The sequence below is a fragment of the Pseudopipra pipra genome, chromosome Z, assembly GCF_036250125.1.
Source record: "Pseudopipra pipra isolate bDixPip1 chromosome Z, bDixPip1.hap1, whole genome shotgun sequence".
Classification (NCBI taxonomy): Eukaryota; Metazoa; Chordata; class Aves; order Passeriformes; family Pipridae; genus Pseudopipra; species Pseudopipra pipra.
In genome coordinates this window covers 53,469,580-53,490,061 of record NC_087581.1, presented here as the reverse complement: position 1 = coordinate 53,490,061, position 20,482 = coordinate 53,469,580, and the positions used below count along the sequence as shown (strand labels likewise).

Below are 20,482 nucleotides of genomic sequence, written 5' to 3'. Positions count from 1 at the left end.
CAGACCTGGGACACAGCTGAAAAGAGAAACCTTTGGCACCTAATACTTAAAGACACTGAATTTACCTTGGAGTATAGGGAATACTATGAGGCTTCACTTGGTTGAAGGTATAGATTAACTTCTGGGCAGCCCTTTGCTGTTGGATCTCCTGAAAAAAAAAATGTTATAAATACCAATTTCATTTTCATAAAGAAAGGTGTCATGAATCTGTCAAAACAGAGAAACATACACACACACTGATTAGATATTGCTTACACATGGGAGATATATCTTCCTTAAAACTTTTTTTTCTTTACGAAAAATAACATCAAACCACATGTCAGCCATGCTGAAGACAATTAACATGTAAGCAATATAACATCAGGCTAGACCAGTCGTGTCTTCGGTTCTGAACTCACCCTCAGGCAGAGATGTAACACTGTGCCATCATGAAAGATCTTTTGCCAAGTTTGAACCACCTCTGGCAGAAAAGACTTCACAATAAATACTTGTCCCAACTTTAATACATCATTCTCAGACCAAGTACAAATGACCTTCATGGCCCTCCGCAGACCCCCATCCATCTCCTCCCGTGACAAGACTTGGATCATTGCAGCCATACCACGCTGGGACCAGGAAGACATGCTTTTATCAAGGTTCATAGGTGAACTTTCTTCTAGCTGATAGACTGTCACTTCCTCTCCAGCTTAAATAAAAAGAAGTTTTGTCAGCAAAAGACATATTGCAGAAACAGGAGAGAACTGCATTTTGATTTGAAGTCTTTAAGTAAGTATACATACCACTTTACACACCTTTGTAAGCCACACTTTTTTAGAAGAAAGCCTTTTTATCATAACTGTTCATCTGTCTGAAAACTTCTCCAGCCTAAACTTACACGATTTAGTACATACATTCTTCTACTATAATAATAATTGGTCCAAAGAGCTTGTATCCACCTCTAAACAGAGATGGATTTAAGACCTCCTGAATACTTCCACAGAAACATAGCTTACATATTCTAGTCTATAGTAGTAATTTAAAAGCAGATATTTTTAAATGGTTACCATTTTTATCTCCAGTGTATGAAATCTAAATATACTGAGTGGAGCTCCTTCTCTTTATGCCCTTTTGTGGAAGAGGAATTTTTAGTAAGACTTGTTTTAAGTTAATCATGATCCATGGAACACACACGGTATTTTTTTTTACTGTGTTTCACAAAGTAAACCTCAAAAATCAACAAACACCCAAACAAACCACCAGGAGCAGAAAATTTGAAACATCACATATAACATTGGAATTTGTAAGAAAAAAAATTAAAATCTTAGTTTAAAAATAATAGTTAAAATAATATTTTAAAATAATAGCTAAAAATAAATCTATGAAAAAATCATGATATCAAGCAAACACACAGAGCATGTAATAGTTACTGATTATACCATTCAAGGCCTTTAATTTTGTAGTTGATACAAAATAGACTGTAGTCAATAGTGCCACCTTTTGGTGCAGAGAGACAGCTGAGTTGTTTCAAAAGTGATGACTTGGCCACAATGAGCCAGTGAAATTAGATTCAAAAGGACATTCCCACTAGAACAAGCTCAAGCAAATTAACAGGAAGCTTACAGGTTCAGTATCTTAAACTAAGATTAGAATTTTTTTTCTAGAAATTCCAATGTTATTTGCGATGCACAAATGTTTCAGATGTTCTGCTCCTGCTAGTAACGTTTTTTCTGAAAGCGGAAACTAGTGAGCTTAAACTCATTTATATTCTGTTTCCCTCTATAGTTATAGTATCATTCCTCTCTGCAACCGAATCAAGACACCTTTCTATTGCCACCATTTAACTGAAAACTGAAAAGTAGAGTGATTTTTTGAATCTGTTTTTCCTTCTTGCAACTCACTTTATTTGCACTGTTAATTCATAAGAAACAGGTTTTCACTGGCAAGTGTGACAAGGTAACTACATCTGCAAAATGGCAAAGAATTGCATAAGCAATGATAAACTGGATTCAGATTAGTAGATTTCCTTCCCACTCTCAAATTTACCTGCACCAATAAGCATAAATGTAGATGCTGTTGAATGCTGCAATTTACACACATTTTAATTTAAAATAAAGCAACTGGAACAGTAAAAGATGGACACGTGTATAAAGATACTGTAACTAGAAACATTTTTTTAATCGTATATTAAATCTTCATTTTATTACCTTTTGATAGTTTAATACCTATAAAAGTATCTCCTGGGAGCTTCAAAGATTAGAATGTTCAATATGCTCATAGCTATATTAATTATCTGCAGCAATCTGGTCTCAAGAAATCCTATGATGCTGCAAGTATCAGCAATTTGTTGCTGTGAGACAAAATATTCTACCTATTGAGAAGCTGGCACCTAGATCTCAAGCATCTACAGGCAGAGCTTCTGCTGCTATAAGTCAATATTACATGCTAACTTCAGATCTCTTCCCAGTAGTTTATGGAATAGTGCCCTTTAAAGCAACATCTGGTTTTCTTCTTGTTGGTGTATCCTATACATCTATTTACATCTGTGTCTGTATGTGAAAGACAAACAGAGAGAATGAAGTTACCAAGGATAAGGGGAAACTTTTTGTTGTCTTCAGCTATCCTAATAGATACACAGAAGATGGAGTTAGAGTAATCTCTGAGGTTGACAGCAATCACATGAATGCCAACAGATACAAGCTATAGCAAGGGAAACCTCAACAAATTCCAGAAAAACTACTAGATTCACAGCTATGTCAGTCAAAATCTGGAAGAGGTTGCCCAACAAAACTGAGGAATTTGCATTTACAGACATATTCAAAATGTAATTGTACAGGGTGTCAGCAACCTGATCTGAATGGAACACAGAGGGAGATGGACAAGACAGCCTTCAAAGTCCCCAGATTAGTGCATGACTAAAATTTTATCTGTTTCATGTCTTTCAAAAAGAAGAATTGCTGAAATTAGTCCAAGACAATTTCTCAAACAGAGTCTTTAAAAAGATAATGCACTAACTATTTATAAAGCAAAAAAACATAACCAGGAAATCAGTACTCACCAAAGAGCTGGACTGGTGTAAATGGTATAGTCTGAGCAAGTCTCATTAAGTTGTTTCTTTCAACAGCTGCAAACAACATAGATTTCATTGCTATATTGAATAAACAGGCTGGCTGAACTTCAAAAACACCTGGCAGCACTTTACTATAGTGTACAAAGCTAAGGAGTACACTAGAGTGTACAAAACCAGTGGGATCCTGTGTCAGATCTGATCACCATTCACTCTACCGAGCCAGCAACTCCCCTTTGCACACTGTCATGGTTTAGGAACTGTATTCCCCAATTTAGTGTTCCCACTGAAACGCTCCAAACCATGCGCTGCTCCCTCACTGCCCCCTCCCTATTCCACTCACTTCTGCAGTGGGATGGAGAGAAGAATTGAAGGTACAAAAAGCAGAGATCATGGGTTGAGATAAGAACAATTTACTGGAAACAGCAATGAGATAAGAAAATGAGCAGATAAGAAAATAAGCAACACTATTAATAACAGAGGGTACAAGACAGGCAAATGATTCACACGCGAATGCTCACCACATGGAAACCGGCAATACACGAACCTCAGCCATGTTACCCTGACCCAGAAGGGACCCATATCCCTGTTCCTCCTTATCCTCCTCCTTTCACCAAGGGCTGCTGCTGCTTTCTGCTCCTGCCAATTTCCATGCAGTAATATTGACACTGTGCCAGTGAGATGCACTGGCTTCAACAGCCTTCACTGCCTGTCTCATCAGGCTCAAAAACACCTGGAGATTTAGAAAGGCCTGACAGGAAAATCCAAGCTTCCCTTGCACAGAGCACTGTTTCTTCATCTGGGCTTCTTGTCAAGCAACATCAGGCTTCAAAACATTACCTTCAAAATTTCAGAGTCAACTAAATACAGTCCTCACAATAACTGAGTTATCAGGAAAGGGGAGAGAGGTGTAAAGTCAGCCACAAAAAGGGTAAGAGGGTAGAACTAGGAGGCAACTCGGATGCTACAGTTCTATCTAATTTGCCTATTGAAAGCAAAACTAGCATCCAAAGCAGAGAGCAATTTCAGGGTTTAGAGATGTAAGAAGAACTAATAGTATTTGCAACAGAGTGTACCATGGGAACTACATATAGCTAAGCCAAGTGATTTAAACGAACTAACCAAGCAAAGTGAAGAAACAATGAAGAAGGGAATGGAGGCAGCCAGCCAAGCAACACCAAGTTACTCTACAACCAGGTGAATTGTCCTGAAGAAGTTCATAAGGTGGTCACTTAGAACTTCAGGGGCTCCAGACAGAGAAGACCACCAGAGACCCTCAATAAGTGTTGGGAAATTTCATGAATAGTAACAAGAACACAGGGAGAAAAAAACAAATAATCATGTAATGCTGTAGTGAAGATACCTCCATGTGCACTTTGGCGAAGTGATTACCAGTGCACCTGGCATGCTTAAATCATCCAGTATATTGTAATAAAAGAATGCCTGCCTGCTAAAACTCACAAGTTGAGTATTAGAGGCTTCTTTTAAGAGCCGATTTTAGGCAATAAGAATGAACCACAGCAGAGTTGTGTTTCTCTGCAGAGCAACCGAAAAAGCCATGGTGGCAGTCTTACACAGCTTGTACATTGTCTATCCTTCTTTTAAGATTACTTCTCCATGCAGAATTTAATTAGAGATTACTGAGTCCAGTAGGGTAGAGCAAAGGGGACCCATGACTCATCAACACTTCGGACTAGTCTTGGAGCATGGACTGAAAATCATGATCTTCCTTTGATGATGACTAGGAGCATGCTCTGATCATGAAATTAGTGCATAGCAGGGACAAGGTTGTGAACAGAGCAGCTGCCAAACCTGTGCCATCTGTCAGACCCTGCCAGCAGTCACCCTACAACCTTGAGATGTCATACAACATGGACTTCCACCAGCTGCTGAATCTGGGACAAAAATCTAATTCTTTTGGATGTGCAGAGAGGAAGGATTTTATTTGCTTGCTCAGCATGATAGAAAAATAATGCATAAGCAATATATGGTATAGGATTTTAGTGTCCAATTTTTGGGCCTAGTTGGCTAAATTCCATTCAGGTCTTCCTGAGAAAAGAAAACTACAATGCAACCTCTTAAGATATTTGACAACTCATAGTGGAAACCACTTTCATCTGTGCTAAAAAAATCCTACCTCATCTCAAATAGTAAGCCTAATGAGGGACAAATTAATCACTACAACAACGCCAACATGTCAGACAAATTACTCCTGTATAATTCATTAAAATCCAGTAGGTGTTATTCCCAGTGAAAACAATGTAGATTTTGAATTTAAGGAGGCTGCTATTACTTCTGGTTTACCTCAGCCCTGCCTGTAAAAGAGGCAAAGTCCTGTGGGCAATCTACTGGCAATCTCTCCTCTGAGAAAAACTGAAATCCATGCCTCATGGGATAATCTGTGTACACTCAGCTCAGGAAAAGACAGGACTGCAGGAAATCAGCATTCAAATTATCTATTCCCTGCCAGATTTTCAGGAGTTCATAGGTAAAAAACACAGATTAAGTAGTACAGCACCAATTTACTGAAGAAAAGAATTCTAGAAAGTACAAAGGAGAGTGTGGGAGGTGTGAGGGGAAGTGACAGCTATCAACAGATTAGCACCTCTTCTGCCCCCTCAGGAACTGGATGTGCATTCATTGTTTCAAATGATATTTTGAAAGTGATTATCTACAGTCTGCTCTGGATTTGCCATATATACCCAGAACAGATAAATTATTAGCAAGAAAATAATTAATAATGCTCTCACTCAAGTGTTAGGCATGAATTAACAGAGAACCTTCTTAGCAGTGGTCAATTGTACAACTCTTCAAAATGAAAATCACAGAAGATGACAAGGGGAGGACTAATGTTCTTTTTAATTGCTTAAATTTCTCAGCTATTATTCTGGTGCCTCTGCTGTGGCAGATTGTATTACAGGAAAAATGCTGAGGAGCATTCTGGGAAATGTAGTTCCTTATACTCTGTTGCACACGCTCCATGGAATGCTTGTATGTAATTGGTTAAACATCGTTTGTTACTTTTCAAACCCCATACATATATCAGATGTATTTTTTTTCAATAAAGCTGATTCAGGCGTCTGCCAGCCCAGGCGTCAGGGTCTGTGCCCACAGTGCCGTCACTCCTCCTTACCTGAGTAGTGATGATGCAAATCTTGAGATGTTTTCAAGCAGGCGAAGATATCTGAAATAATTTTTAAAGGATCATTACATTAATTATTATAAAAGACATAAATGTATGATTTTTTAATTCCTTCCATCTTAGAGTTTGCCATGAAACAGATTAATCAGAATTACTGTCTCAGGATTCCAAAGAGGAGAATTACTAATTGGCTTTAAGTACATTGTAATGTACTGTATATTGGCAGATTTCAGTTATCAGTGTAATATAGACAGATGACTTATTTCTTCAGGAAAATGGTGGGAAAATTGTGTCATTAGTCTCAAGGACATGTTAAGCCAATTACGTCTCTGGGATAACAAAAGAACTTTGCTGTCCACCATGCTTCTTGGTCTCCCAAAGGCATGATTTTTCTAAGCCATTAAGCATTCCATTAACTATACTACTGAACCAAAGTTATAATAATACTGTCCCATTAACCTGCAGCATCTAACATGCTGTTAAAATATAAGCAGGCAAACAATTTATGTGGTGACATATTTAACAGGCTCAACCAGACCAAATTTGGTCCAAAAATCTTTGTTTTACAGAACGATGTTTTTAATACAGCCAACATTAATGAGCATGTTCCCATTAGGTGGATGAAATAATTTTGTTCGGTTAGAAAACAGTTCTTCAAAATGCCAGATTTTAGAATTATATATACTGTACTACTGTTAATTCTGAAAAAATAAGATAATCAAAACAATGTTCATCAGATTTTTGAATTTAACACTTTTCTTCTTGGTGTATTCTATTTGCTTATACTTCCTTATCTAGGAAGAATTCTTATATAGAAGTATCAACAGATGTGCCTAGCACTTTCACTGCCCTTAGTGATTCGAAGTTCCTTGTGCTTTCTTTCTTGCTGGATCCAACCTCTCTGCTTGCTGCAGCATGCTTTGGCATGGAAGTGCTTTGTGCAGAGATGAACCCTGAAAGAACAGCACTTGAAGGAGAGATAAGACTAAGGGCTACTCATTTCTGCATCACATCTAGCCTCAAAAAGAGATAGATGCCCAGATGCTCAGCCTCTTACAGGTAAGAGTCATGTCAGGAAAACTGGAAGATAGGACTAAAATGCAACAAATACAAGTGAAGTTAATACTCTACTTTTGACGAACAAAGTATTTCCTCACTAAAACCTTGAATTTCTTCATTGTACATTTCAAAATAAATTCAATCCTTCATTGTTGTCATAATTTCAGGTAAACAACACAAACGGAGGAATTACACAAAATTGCAACTTGAAAAGTCGAACATACATTAAAATTTTATATCACAATCTGTCTTCAGAGTAACACCCTGTTTAACTCAGGAGGTCTCTTCTACTGTAAGGGATGAAAGCAGAACCATCATCTTAAAGATCTTTTTCCTGCTGAAATTACTGGGCAGACTAGAATAAAAATAGATTTTTCCATTTAAGATTAGGCAGGTATTATGAGAAAAACATGTCCTCATAAAAAAAACCCTTAAAGTACAAATTAAAGTTTTTAATTGTTTGTATTGTTTCATGAAATAATGAAACAATATCTGCACATTTTCCTATAACCCTCGACTACAGTAAATTAACTTCCTTTTCGGATTTTGTACTTCAGAATTGTCAGAGTGAGATTTGCAAATGGGAATTAAAATGAGTGACAAGCAATGAAAAACTTACTGTCAGTTTCCTCTGAAGCTCTCAACCTGTTTAAAAACAAATACTTGATATTTTAATCTGAAATTTCCGTCATTAAGCTAATACTGGTACACATAGATCGCATATAAAGAGATGTGATCTGTGTGAAGGCTAAACTCACAAAGGTTTGATCAGCAATCACAAAACAAAATAACCCTCAGTGCAACTTTGTTCAACGCAGCAATCAGCAAACCACCTTCAGGTATTGAAGATGTGACACATTTTTCTGCATGTTTCTTTCTCTGCTTTATGTTGAGCTGCTCTGCATTCTGCACTGCTGTTCGTATCTTTTACACTGCAATAACAGTATCAGTTACAGACCCTTCAATCACATACACAATAGTTCATTTTTCAATCAATGTGAGATATATTAATGTGTCATTACCACCACTTCTGTATGTATAAAAACATACTTTTTAAATTGATGGGCTTTTGGATTAACAAGTCTGCTTATACAAAAAGACTATTGCATCAGTAATAACATTAAAGCAGTCTTTCACAGAACACAGAAGATACGATTCACCTCACAGACCAAAGAATCCTAACTGAGGACAACTGACTAAGTGACAGAATCAGGCCACTCAAGAGCCTGTATGTCCTGCTGGTACATATGTGGTTTGCTTACCACCTATAAATGAGTCGGAGTAAAGGAAAAAAAGAAAAAAAAAGAAAGAAAAGGAAAACCACCCAAAACCACCCAAAATAACAAAAAAACGTCACCCAACCCTCTCACACACACAACAGTATGCATAAAAACAAAAAAAAAAACCCCACAGTAATCTTTTTCCTCCTCTCCCCATGGTGAAATCACACAGGATGTGACGGCATTCTAGTATCTTTTATTTATTACATCCACAGTGCTAAAAAATAAGAGCAATCTAAAAGAAATTGATGAAAATAAGAAAGAAAAGGAAAGGGAACATACAGACAGCACTGCATGTGGTAAAAATATTCCTAATATTAAAGTAATGATTAATCAAATGGGGGGGGGGATGGAAACCACTTGAGAAAACAGTATACTTTCACCAAATATAATCAAAGCTTAACAACTTTTGAAAATGCATGAAGAAAACTAAGGTAAGTATTTCATATTTTATGCAACTCAGCACAAAAGACATTAATCAGAGAGTGAGAGAAGCTTTCAAGAGCTGCTAGTATTTTAATTATTAAAAAAAGAAACATACAATTTGCACAGCAAAAGCAAATGCAACTTTTCATGCTCACTAGATTGGAAAAATGGTCAGTTAAAGATGGTCGTAAAACCATAGAATCATAGAATTGTTAAGGGTGGAAAAGGCCTTTAAGATCATGAAGTCTGACTGTCATCTAAGTGACTGACATAGAAAATTGGATTATTATTAGAATTGGAATGGGTGTGTATTCCACCCAATATCATACACTTTGTTTAAACGGATCTCCTTTATCCCCAGTAACAAGGTTTCCCCTAAGCATCTTAAAAAACTGAATTGCCTTAACTCTTCATTTCACATAAGTTTCTCATATGAAGTATCAGAAACAAAACTGAAGTAGAAATCTGCAGACAGTATTAGATATCTCTTTCTGAAAACATGCGAAGGGTATCTTAATACGCTAATAATACATACGAGGAGTTCCTGTTCAGATTACTTTTCTTCATATTTCCAAATACTCTATTACTCAAACCCTAAAAAAGAGAGATACTTTTACTGGTAAAATATGCACATCACTATAATATGCACACTGCACAGCTCAAAAAGACACAGTCTTAAAAACAGTTATTGATATGCTTATTGTTAACATAAATAATGACACCGATAGGCAGGTGAATCACAGTATTGCCAAACCTACACTAAAATGAAACTAATTAGCTCACATCGCAGTGTTCTGTGTTGCCTCCACACATTTGAATGAAATGCTCAGGTACCCACCCATATCTCAATACATTCACAAAGCTTGTTAAAGATGTTCTAAAATGGACAGTATAAGAGAACTAACTTTATGCTGGAAAATTCCAGTTTAGGGATAGGCTTTACAATTGTTGAAAATAAAATTCACTCTAAACCTCTATAACAGAGAAGGTGACACACTGAGCAGCTTTCCAGTGATATTCAGATCACATATTTTACAGGTCTTTTGTTTAAAGAAATACTGAAGTAGTCTTTTAAACTTCCAGCAATATTAGATAAAAATGGGTCAGCTAGGTCCTCCTAATGTGCTAGTCAGAAATAGAATTTTTCTTTTGAGTAGCAGTCAGGCAGATTTCAATTCTCAAATGAAAAAGGCCCCTCCAAAAAATGTTCAGAGACAGCTAAGTTTAAAGATAAATCAACTAAAATTCAGCTTCTAATTTAATCTGAAACTGAACTTTTTTTTTATTTCTCTCATATTTTGACCTTATAGCTCGATCTGCAGATGCAAAAATCTTTTAAAAACCTTCCTACACACACCCTTGCTTTGCTCCCTGCTACCTACCAATAGGGATTCCTAAACTACTAGTATGCAGTGGATAAATCTGAGAAGTGCCACTTCAGGAAGAGAGATTTCTTTAAAATATATCATACTACAAGTGGAACAGTTGGATGCAATTTTATTACATCTCAGTGATAAATATAAACTTCCATAGTCCAGAGGAGACTTAGAGAGAGGCATAATAATTCAGTGGATATTGAAGACTGTGTCTTGGAAGAATAAATAATCTGAAGTCAATGTTCTGAAAGTGACTGGTTTCAGCATAACTCCAATACTGCTACTAATCACTGGATTTTTTTGATAATTTTAAAAATCCTACTCTTGAGTTTTACCCAAGAATATCTTCATATGAGTTTTGAAGCACCAGATGACTTGGCCCTTTCACACAGTTTTCCTGACTTTACTTTTATTTTGCTTGTCTGATCTTGTGTTCAACATTTCAAAGATTTATTGATTTATACTCCAAGCTTGGGTCTTTACAGAATACAAAATCAGTAAATTTATTTCTATTTCTCTCTTTCTCTTCATTTTTTCATAGAAAACCCCACCATTTTTAAAACTGACATTCACTTTCATACTGTTGAAAATGAAAAGGAAAGGATACTTTCACATTTCCTTTTCTTAACTTATTCTTTATTTCTTTTTATACTTGTGAAATACAAATTGGTCTAGCTCCATCGCATTGGTTTCCACAGGCTGAGGACCTTTAGATTAAGGAGCTGAAAATTAATTCTGTTAAATCACAAAATATGTTTTAATAAGCCAATGGTTAAGAAATCTACACTTTGCAATTCTTATCAATATTTAACTACTGTTTTGCAAGAAATAACTATCTCTATGTGACAGACTGAACACTATGTAGCTAACTTTCCAAAATTTGCTTCTGAGCCATTCTGCCCACAGGTTCAAGACTAAGCTGTGTGCTCAGGCGTTGCCTAATGAAACATCAACACACATGCCATTTCTGACTAACTTCATATTCAGAACAACTCTATGACTCAATAATTTAATATCTTACTTTGATAATCTTAGTAGAGTGTTAATAGATGTTAAATTAATCATTTACTCGCACACATAGACTGAGCCAGCAGACAACAAAGTTCCTCATCTCTCAAAGAGGTATGTCATGACAAAGAACCTGTAGTGGCAAATCTGGCGACAGCAGTAGAGCTACCCTAGGCTCATCCCAGCCAGAATTATGGACTAGGATGTGTAATTGTAGATCTTACCTCTCGAGAACGCCCCAGGTAATCACAGAATGGTATGGTATGCCTACCGATGTCTTGATTTTTCATTTTCTGGTGCGTGAAACTGAGACGTTCCAGACCTGGCCAAAAGAGAACGTCAACTCTTTCTAGAGTGTAATGAACAGCTCTATCATTATAAACTAAATACCTATGCAGTGCTATAAATGAACATGTATATACCATATTGTCCAAGCAAACCCATATTTTATAAAAACAATAACAGAATTTCATAGGGATAAAACAGACTATTTCCATTCTTTGTCAGGAGTTTTGGGAGGAGTGCAGCCCTCCTCAGATCATGAGGTACTGAGTCACACCATTCCCCAATACTTCTCCCAGCAGCTCTCAGGATGAAACCAGTGAGCCACATCACAGCAAAGCTGAACGATAAGATGAACTATACAAAGGACTTCTGAGAATAAAAGAGATGAAGAATTACTAAAAGAAGAGTAAGGAAGTCATTCCTTTTCATTTCAAAAAAGACAACACAAAATTCATATCTTCCATTTGGAGGATGTCTTTCTGAGCAATGAGAAATGAATAATGCAAGTAGGGGATCTGCCAGAAAATACAGTATCACAGCACTGCCTGTGAGTGTAAATGTCCTGGAAAATCATGAGTTTATTTTTGCAACTAGCCAGGATGCCACTTTAAAAGATACTTCAGGAGAGGAGACAAAGACACCACCCTCCTTCTTCCCACTTATTCCTGAGATCAGCACTGTATTGTCTTCCATGCAAGAGAGGCAGTGCTCCCAGAAAGATTCAACTGACCTTCCATCCAACCTATATCTCACTTCAGTGATGCAGCAAATAACCAAGCCATGTGTGCTTGCAACCAAAGTCTAATTTTGTGGAAATTATGCCATGAGGTGAAAATGGTGGATGACACTTGAATTCATTATTTATATTTACTGCCTCTTTTTAAAAACTGTTCTGAAATTCACTGTTTGCAAAATGTCACATACTTAGCTGACTGAAATTAGACACGGTGAGCCAATTCTTGCTGTGTTTCTCTTGCTCATCCCAGACATTGATCTCTGCAGGCTCTGAGATCACTTGAGTGTTCTGGGGACAATCATCCACTCTAATCACCTGGCAATACAGTGACAAAACAATACTCAATTTACAGGATAACTAGCATCTCTGCAGTTCCTCTGATAGCCTATGGTGTGGCCTTTCAGAGCATCACTGAAATGCCAATGATGAACATACTACCAACCGAGAAACAAGTTTTCCAATTTTTTGTTACAAGTTGCAGAAGACATGTTGCATTTGTCTAGTAAATACAACTCATGAAAGATCTCACGCTATTTAAACATATTTGAACTTCAAGACCTAATCCATTCGGAGGTATTTGATCTCAAAGTTTGAGTATTTGCTGACCTGAGCATCTTCTGTAAACAAAACAGTCTTCAGTATTCATCTCATTAAACAGTGATAACTCTTTTTAGTTGACAAAGACACTAGGAATTTCTTTATAGTTCTATAAATAGATTTTTATATATGAACACACAGATACAGTTACAAAAAGTTGCCCCATACATATGACACAATCAATATGGTTTCTGCAACATGCAAAGTATTTGCCATCAAAAAAGACTGTGGGACTCTTGTAGGCAGGAGATAACCTTATGAGGCCTAGCTTCCTTGTTTACAGTTGTATACCACCTGGATATGGCCCCTTCTTCAGTCTATCCTAGATCCTATGGAGCCTCCTCAAGTTCTCCTGCCAACTGAAGTGCAAGGACTGATTTATTCTTGTGTAAAATCCATATCACTCCAGTACACTATCTAGCAAAGTCCCTGAGCATCAACAAGTTCAAAAGGGAAATCCCACACATTTCAAATAAAAGGAAAACTGAAGCAAAGCTAGACACACACACAAGATACCCCAGTTCGTGTGCAGCATTATAAATGTATACATTTTAAATTAAATCACACTGCAAAACTGCTCTTAATGAATGAAAAAGACAGTTTTGAGATATGTGATTCTCTTGCATCTGCCCATACCGGCACCTGAAGGAGTTTTTGATTCCTCTTTCCTCTCCCAGGCTTTCTGTCTCTGTTTTGCTGTTTTGATTTTGTTGCCTCACTGTGGTGTAGCTCACTGGATCGTAAAGACTCTGCAGAAAAGAGCCAAAAAAACACCTTTAAGTTAGAAAGTTTCGTTTACTAAGGTAAGACGGAGAACTGGCAGATCTCTAAGGCAAGCTGAGAATGATTTGTGACATCCAAAGTTAATACTCATGCAGTTCAGTGCACAGTTGTGCACCATCACAAGATATAAAACAAGAAATGTTATCCATCATCTCACATTAATCATAATTAGAACAAGAATTTGCTGTATTTTAGTTCTTGGTAAGCAAACTTCGTGGTGGGCAGGGAGGGATTTAAACTCAGTACAAAAGTGTATACCTCTTCATTCTCCATGCGCCCATCTGACCTACGATAATGCTAATGTATCTCTATGGGATCGTGTAATTTATTTTGGGTCCTGCAACTCTTGCATTGCATCCCCATGCCAAAGAGACTTCCCCAGAGTGAGCACAATCCTTCTGTTACTCCATTTGTGTAACCACAGACAGAGAGAGCTCATGAGAAGGGGAGAATCAGGGTGGCTGACACATAGGTGTATCACAGCTTGGGTACAAGGTACACTTCAGAAATTCCCAACAACTGCCAGACCCACAACAAATAAAGTGAAAGAGTAACTCTGGAAACTCTGCTACTACCATCAACTGGAGCTAATATCTTATCAGTGCAAATGAAAGATTTTTATAATGTCTAGGACTCTCCAGTAAAAGATACTGTACAGGTGTAATGTTTTATAATTACCGCCTATAGCCTTGCAGGTTTTCCCTGATCTCTCTTTCTTAGGGGACTGTAAGCTCTTGCTTCTGCAGAAACTCCAGTCCCTCTGGAGTGGGCTGATCCAGAAGGAGGTGCTTTGTTTCACCATGTTCTGAGAGATGCTGCTGCTGCTGTGATGTGACCAGTCAGAGCTGTAGGAGAAGGACTTTGATTCTATTAACTGGACATGCCTGAGAGGACTACTCTTGCAATTATTGTCCCTGTCATAGGAGGAATGTATGTACATGGCTTTCTTCTCTGAATCTGAGATGAAAACGCCTTTTTCATCACCTTCAGAGAACCCCCAGTTCACATAACCACCTTCAGTTTCTTCCCCATCATCGCAGGGCGATGCTGCACTCTTTTCAATATCCAGCGGTGGCTGGAGACCCAAAGGATGATCAGACTCAACAGCATTAGTCTTTTCTGATGGCAAATGAATAGTAAAGTCTTTCTGGCTCCAATGATGATCTTCTGTCTCTTTTCCAATGAGGCTGACACTGGGCAAATTTTGCTGCATCACAGTGCTACTTTGCAGGTCATCTCTGACCACTTCATCCTTGTACTTGGCAGGAGTGCTCAAAAAGGAGAAATTTAAGGTGATATCCTCAGACAAAGACCCTCCCTGATGGTCAGGGGGCACCAGCAAAAACTGTCCATACCTAAGGGTTGACTTAGTCTCAGAGGATACTCCTGAAGTGGGTGTGTTACCTTCTATCTCTACTTTTCGAGAGCTGTCTTCTATTACCTTGTTACTCTGAGACCGTCGTACATGGTCTTTGCACTCTGATGGACCCGGACTCCTTACCACGCTCCGTAAGAGGGAGGGTGGCATGCTGTAGTAGTGGTATTTCTTGTCGTACAAACACTTCAGGCTGCTCAAGGTCTCAGAACAGAGTGCATTGCTCCAGCTATGTGGCAGCTTCCTACACGTTTGATGTTTTGTGTCAGCCAGCAAGGCTTTTTCCACCTGCAAGGTGTCTACAGCAGAAAGGACTTTCAGGATGTCCACTGTCAAGGCAGATAAGTCTTGCAAGTGTCCTAGCTGGCTGTCCAGGGAGAGTAAAGACTCCTTGATAAAAAATACCTTCTTATGCACCTCTTTAAGCTGTAGAAACATCTCCTCCACTCTAAGTAGAAAAACAAAATATAATTAAAATACCAAAACATAGATCTTTACGTCCTTTTGCAAGATGATGAAGGAAGCCATCAACACATTTCAAAAAGTCAGTGTTTCAAGCAGGCGCTTTTTTTTTTAATAGTGACTTTCATTTTTGTCAAATATCTATACTTGACAAAACCCAGCCAACAGCCAGTGTTTCCTAAGGAAATAGACGTTTTGCTCAAAAAGTATCTATTTTAAAAACTCTTGTTTTCCTACTAATAGCCATTCATTGCCATTGAACTACTAAACCATGGACAGCAGGCAGCTATTGCTGCCAGTGTAAAATGCTATAAAGGATATTTCTTGTCAGCTAGTCATCCTGCATTTCTACATTTCTTGTGCAAGCATGAGGACAAGACTTACACAGACCTACATGTATTTTTCAGTCTTGCATTTCTCAAATGCTAGAGACTTCTGGGAAAGAGGTCTTCCCAAGAACCTATTTGGCCTCTGGAAGCGGATTCTCTGCATCTTATGGCATCAGTTACCTTTAGGTAAAATGCAACTTCCTAAAAAGCAAAGCCTAATTTTTTATCATCTTCAAATCTCCAGTAAAAAGTGCAAGAACTTCTTGGCCTGGAACTATATCATTTTAACCAAATAATTATTCTCACATTTCCTGAAGATACTCTCTGGTGCTTTACCACTAAGCCAATGATAAACTAGCTGCAGGCAATATGCAGTAGTCATTTCTTCCACTTGTCACAGAGTAACTAAAAGATATAGTATTAACTAATTGCTGAATAAAATCAAAGATCAGTATTCCAGAACATTTTTTTCATCTAAATTAATTTCTTGCATGAATGTTATGTAATCCTATGAAGTGTATTTCACTTCTGCACTCAGAAAAAAATTCCTTTCCAATTCTATATTTATCCAGTAAACGAAATCTTCTTGATGTATTCAATTCTGTAGCTTTTGAGCAAAACTGTTTATTTAATTTCTTTTACAGGTGATGCTTATACTGCTTCTCTTTTGTTTTAACCTGCAGAAAGTAAGATTATACACAGGCAAAGATTAAGAGTCTATCTTTCTCTAGGCAAAACAAATTTGTTAGGTGAGATGAGTGTTGGCATTCACTAAGACTTTTTAAAATTTTCCCTTTTTTAAACTCTTCCCCTTAAATTTAGTGGCAGATTTGCCATTGATTTCAATAGAATGCTAAATTAGGCCAATACTGAGAATTTTGAAGCCCTACTGACAGCTGCGTATTAGCATTTTGCAAACCAAGACACTATATTGAAAATAATGCTAAAATGGTTTTATGGTTATTTCTGTAAACAGCAATTATACTCAATCACAAGCAATACTCTCACAGCATTATTACACTGCTAACCTTTTAAACAAACACATATATTATATTATATTCTCGGGCATGTTTTTGTAGTGCTAACTTAGCAACACCTAACTGTACCCCTTTAACCACCCACACACATCTGGGGATGCAGTTCTGCCAGCAAGACTTCCCAGACAGACCTGACATGCACCTCCAACAGATATATTTCCATCAAATTAGCAAGGTCTATGCATGTTCACAGTGCCCATAATCTGTTTCAAAAGCATTAGCTTATCAAAGTCTTTTTATATGACAAATTTATACAAAGAACAGAAATCTTCAGCAAAACACACCTTTCTGTGGTCAGATGGATCCTTTCACTGTCACTGGAATTCTGGCTTTCATTCTTTTCATGAAAATATTTTTCCACACACTGTTGCTCAAAGTCATGAAGTTTCTTTAACTCCTCATCACTCAGGTAGAGCTCTGAACAAAGGAGGTAGGAATCAGTATGAAACATGCTGATAATTACAATTCTTTATGAACATCCATGAGGAAAAAAAAATAAAAAACCTGTCAGAACTTGTTTACACTCCTTTCCTTGAAAAGAAAGAATCAGGCCCAACTCTGTGAATTTGGGCTTATGCATAAAGATCCTACATGTCAAATAGAGGAAATTATGTTTTTTATCTTTCCTTAGAAAGGGAACATAACCATACTGACAAAAATTCCAGTACACTTCCCTTTAAAGCCTCAAAAGCACACACTCGAATGGCATTTTCTCACTCGAGGTGCATTTTCTCACAAACTTTTTCCTTTATTTTGTTATGCATGTGTCACTTACAAGATGTAGATATACATATAAAGGCTTACAAAAATGTCACTCTGATGTGGTCAAGGCATTCACTTCAGGCTAGTCACCTACAATTGCAGTCCTTCCAGGTATTCAAAGCTGCAAAGCTTTTTTCCCAACTAAATGCTTAACATGAGCATATGTATAAAACATTAAGGCATTCTTAATTAACATCCATATGTATAAAACATTAAGATCTTCTCTCCACCCCCTTCCTCCCCAAGATTCCTAGAGGAGGAAGAAAACACTCAGAAGTTTACAATTTGGGCTGTTCACGATGCTATTCTTCTAGCACACCAAGATTTCTGAGAGAACAGATTGATTACAAAACAGTACAAAGAAATGCATATGGTGGAAAGCTGTTTCTCTGATTCAAACTCCACATTTTCCAAGCTCCTCTTTTCTTTCTTTATTTTAGGTACCAGAGTCCTCACTGTACTTGATAAGGGGATATCTCCATCAGGTAACAAGGCAGTGTTTGTCACAAGCATGTAAAAAAAAAGCTGCAACACACAGCTCAGCAGCCAAAACCCCAGCAGCGTTCTGGGGTTCCCCCTTTCACTCCCAATGGGACTTGATCACCTTTGAGGCTCTTTTCCCCCATAACCTACCTGTGTTCTTTCCTCCAATATTTTACTCTGTATATTGGTATTTTCACTGACTTTCCACAGGGTGGCACTGGATCCTCATTGCGAAAACCAGTTAATTATAACCACACCAAAATTAAAGTAGAAGAAACTTACCAAGCAATGCACAGGCATATAGAAAAGGGGCACAGAGGCATACAAACGGGAAAAAATTCTCCTTCTGAGAGAAGTGTAAGCAATTCATGAGCCCTCTTCTATCCAAGGACTTTTAGATGTGCTAAGCAGGGTTTTAGTTTTCCTTTAGCCTGATGCATCTAACAAGACCCTCTCTATGCTACATCAGTGATTTATGCTATTCATGTATATAAAATAATCAGTGGCACTTCAAAGTGCCTACTTCGTATCTAGTGTATCCAGTCATGATGGAGAAGGTGAGCCTGAAAGCAGCAGTAAAACAGCTTAGCGTTGATTATTAAAGCCTGGTTTTCAACCCTGTAACTACCTGCAAGCATGCCAGATCTCTTCAGGGATTCATTGTTTAGCAGAGCAAATCCTAAGTAAAGCATAACTCGGGCAGGATCCTCCCCACATCTCTTATTAGGTTCCAAGGGTGTATGTTGCATCAAAAAGGATGAGGCTGTATAATATTATACACCAGTGTTCCCCAATGTTTTTGTAGAAAAGGTTATAGCCACCAGCCTCTCCTCCACCCCATTTCTCTGCCTCACCCCAACCACCAAGCCCCACTACTGAGTATTCATTCCCATCCCAACATCTTGTGGTCCCGTCCCCTCAACAGCTAGAGCTACTCCTGGCAGAGCTGGCAACAGTGAGACAGGGAACTGACATCACCTTGAAGAGGCATTAGGAAGGACGCTGGGATGAAGACATCCAGGCTTGGAATGTGCAGTGATAAGCCAGTGCACAAAGGAAAGGGAAACAGTGAGAAGGTGGGAATCCTCTATGCTCTCTCTCTGCATCTGCCACCAGTTGATCTCCTTTGTCCTTGAGTTCTGTACCTTCTTTCTCCAGGCAATGAAAAAGGAATTGTTGGTCTTTTCATGACAAACATACAGAAATTTATACCCTCACTACTGTTTAATTTCTTTAAAAATAAGGCTATTAATTCCTACAGAATAAATTGCTGTCACTTTATTTCAGCTGTGTGTCACTTTACTTCAGAGCTGTGAGGTATCTTGACTGATGCACAGTATGTAGCACAGCAAAGCATTCCCCTAGTCACTTAGTCATTTTTTCCTTCAAGAATTCTCAGGGAGTCAAGTTAAATTCAGTTTTCAAAATTAAAACAGCCCTCTACCCAGAGAATATATTTTTTCCTTTTTTTTCTTTTTTTTTTTCTTTTTGAGGAACTCAACTTCAAGGTGATGGGAGGCTGACAAACAATTGTCACCAGCTTTTTCTTTTGGTTCCCAGCTTACTTAGTCCAACATCGCCTTCCTCTTGATCCAGCTCATTTGGGGGCTGATGGCGGAAGATGCGATTTATAAGAAGTCCGATGTGGCTCAGCAGGATGAATGGTGGAGGCAGCCATGGTTTCTCATGGTAGGTCATAATGTAGCGGTACCGGTTGTACTTCCAGAGCTTGTTCGATATGGATTTCAAATCAAAATAAACATTACTGAGAAGAGAGTGACAGAGGGAGGGTAAAACACTGTGAGCCAATATAGCACAAGACGCTTGTGTACAGATCTAATCTGACACTGAAGAAAAGTGCCATTCCTCCAGTGAGGTAAATCTGCTTAGCAACTTTTATTTAACAAAACAGCAACATGTGTCAGCAGCTAGTGCACTGAGAATGAGTGCATCAAAGCTGCCTAACAGATTTGGAGATTCGATTCCCATTCACATTAATGGAACTTGGACAGAAGATATCACTGAAGTGGCTTTGAAATCTCAGCCATATTATTTAAACTTTAATGCACAGCCTAACTGAAAATTCAACACTGTCTACCTCTTTGGACTGGACTAAAACGTAGGTACCAGGCTAAGGGAAGACTATTAACAAAACGGTTCTGTGCACTCCCCCTAAACAAAATACTGCGGCTACATGAGCCATTCTTCTGCAGGATACTCACTGGAGCTCTGATATTATTAAACACAACTGCTGTTGCACAGAATAATTTTCCATATCTACTATCATAGACCCAAGCAC

General features: G+C 37.9%; 1 protein-coding gene across 2 annotated transcripts in view; it reads right to left on the bottom strand.

Annotated features, from left to right (window-relative positions):
* The window catches only part of TRPM6 (transient receptor potential cation channel subfamily M member 6), an 85,490-nt gene that overhangs the window by 16,267 nt on the left and 48,741 nt on the right, over window positions 1–20,482 (bottom strand). Inside the window, exons 24-35 of one of the 2 annotated variants that reach the window (XM_064642882.1) lie at window positions 19,749–19,948; window positions 17,223–17,355; window positions 14,414–15,558; window positions 13,589–13,701; window positions 12,544–12,670; window positions 11,559–11,656; window positions 9,486–9,544; window positions 7,864–7,889; window positions 6,177–6,227; window positions 3,035–3,100; window positions 399–685; window positions 66–148 (exon numbers count right to left, since the gene is read on the bottom strand). In XM_064642882.1, the coding sequence (XP_064498952.1) occupies window positions 66–148; window positions 399–685; window positions 3,035–3,100; window positions 6,177–6,227; window positions 7,864–7,889; window positions 9,486–9,544; window positions 11,559–11,656; window positions 12,544–12,670; window positions 13,589–13,701; window positions 14,414–15,558; window positions 17,223–17,355; window positions 19,749–19,948 (2,388 nt within the window). Of the gene's footprint in view, window positions 1–65; window positions 149–398; window positions 686–3,034; window positions 3,101–6,176; window positions 6,228–7,863; window positions 7,890–9,485; window positions 9,545–10,903; window positions 11,657–12,543; window positions 12,671–13,588; window positions 13,702–14,413; window positions 15,559–17,222; window positions 17,356–19,748; window positions 19,949–20,482 lie in introns of those variants that run through there. The other variant, XM_064642883.1, reaches the window with a different exon arrangement.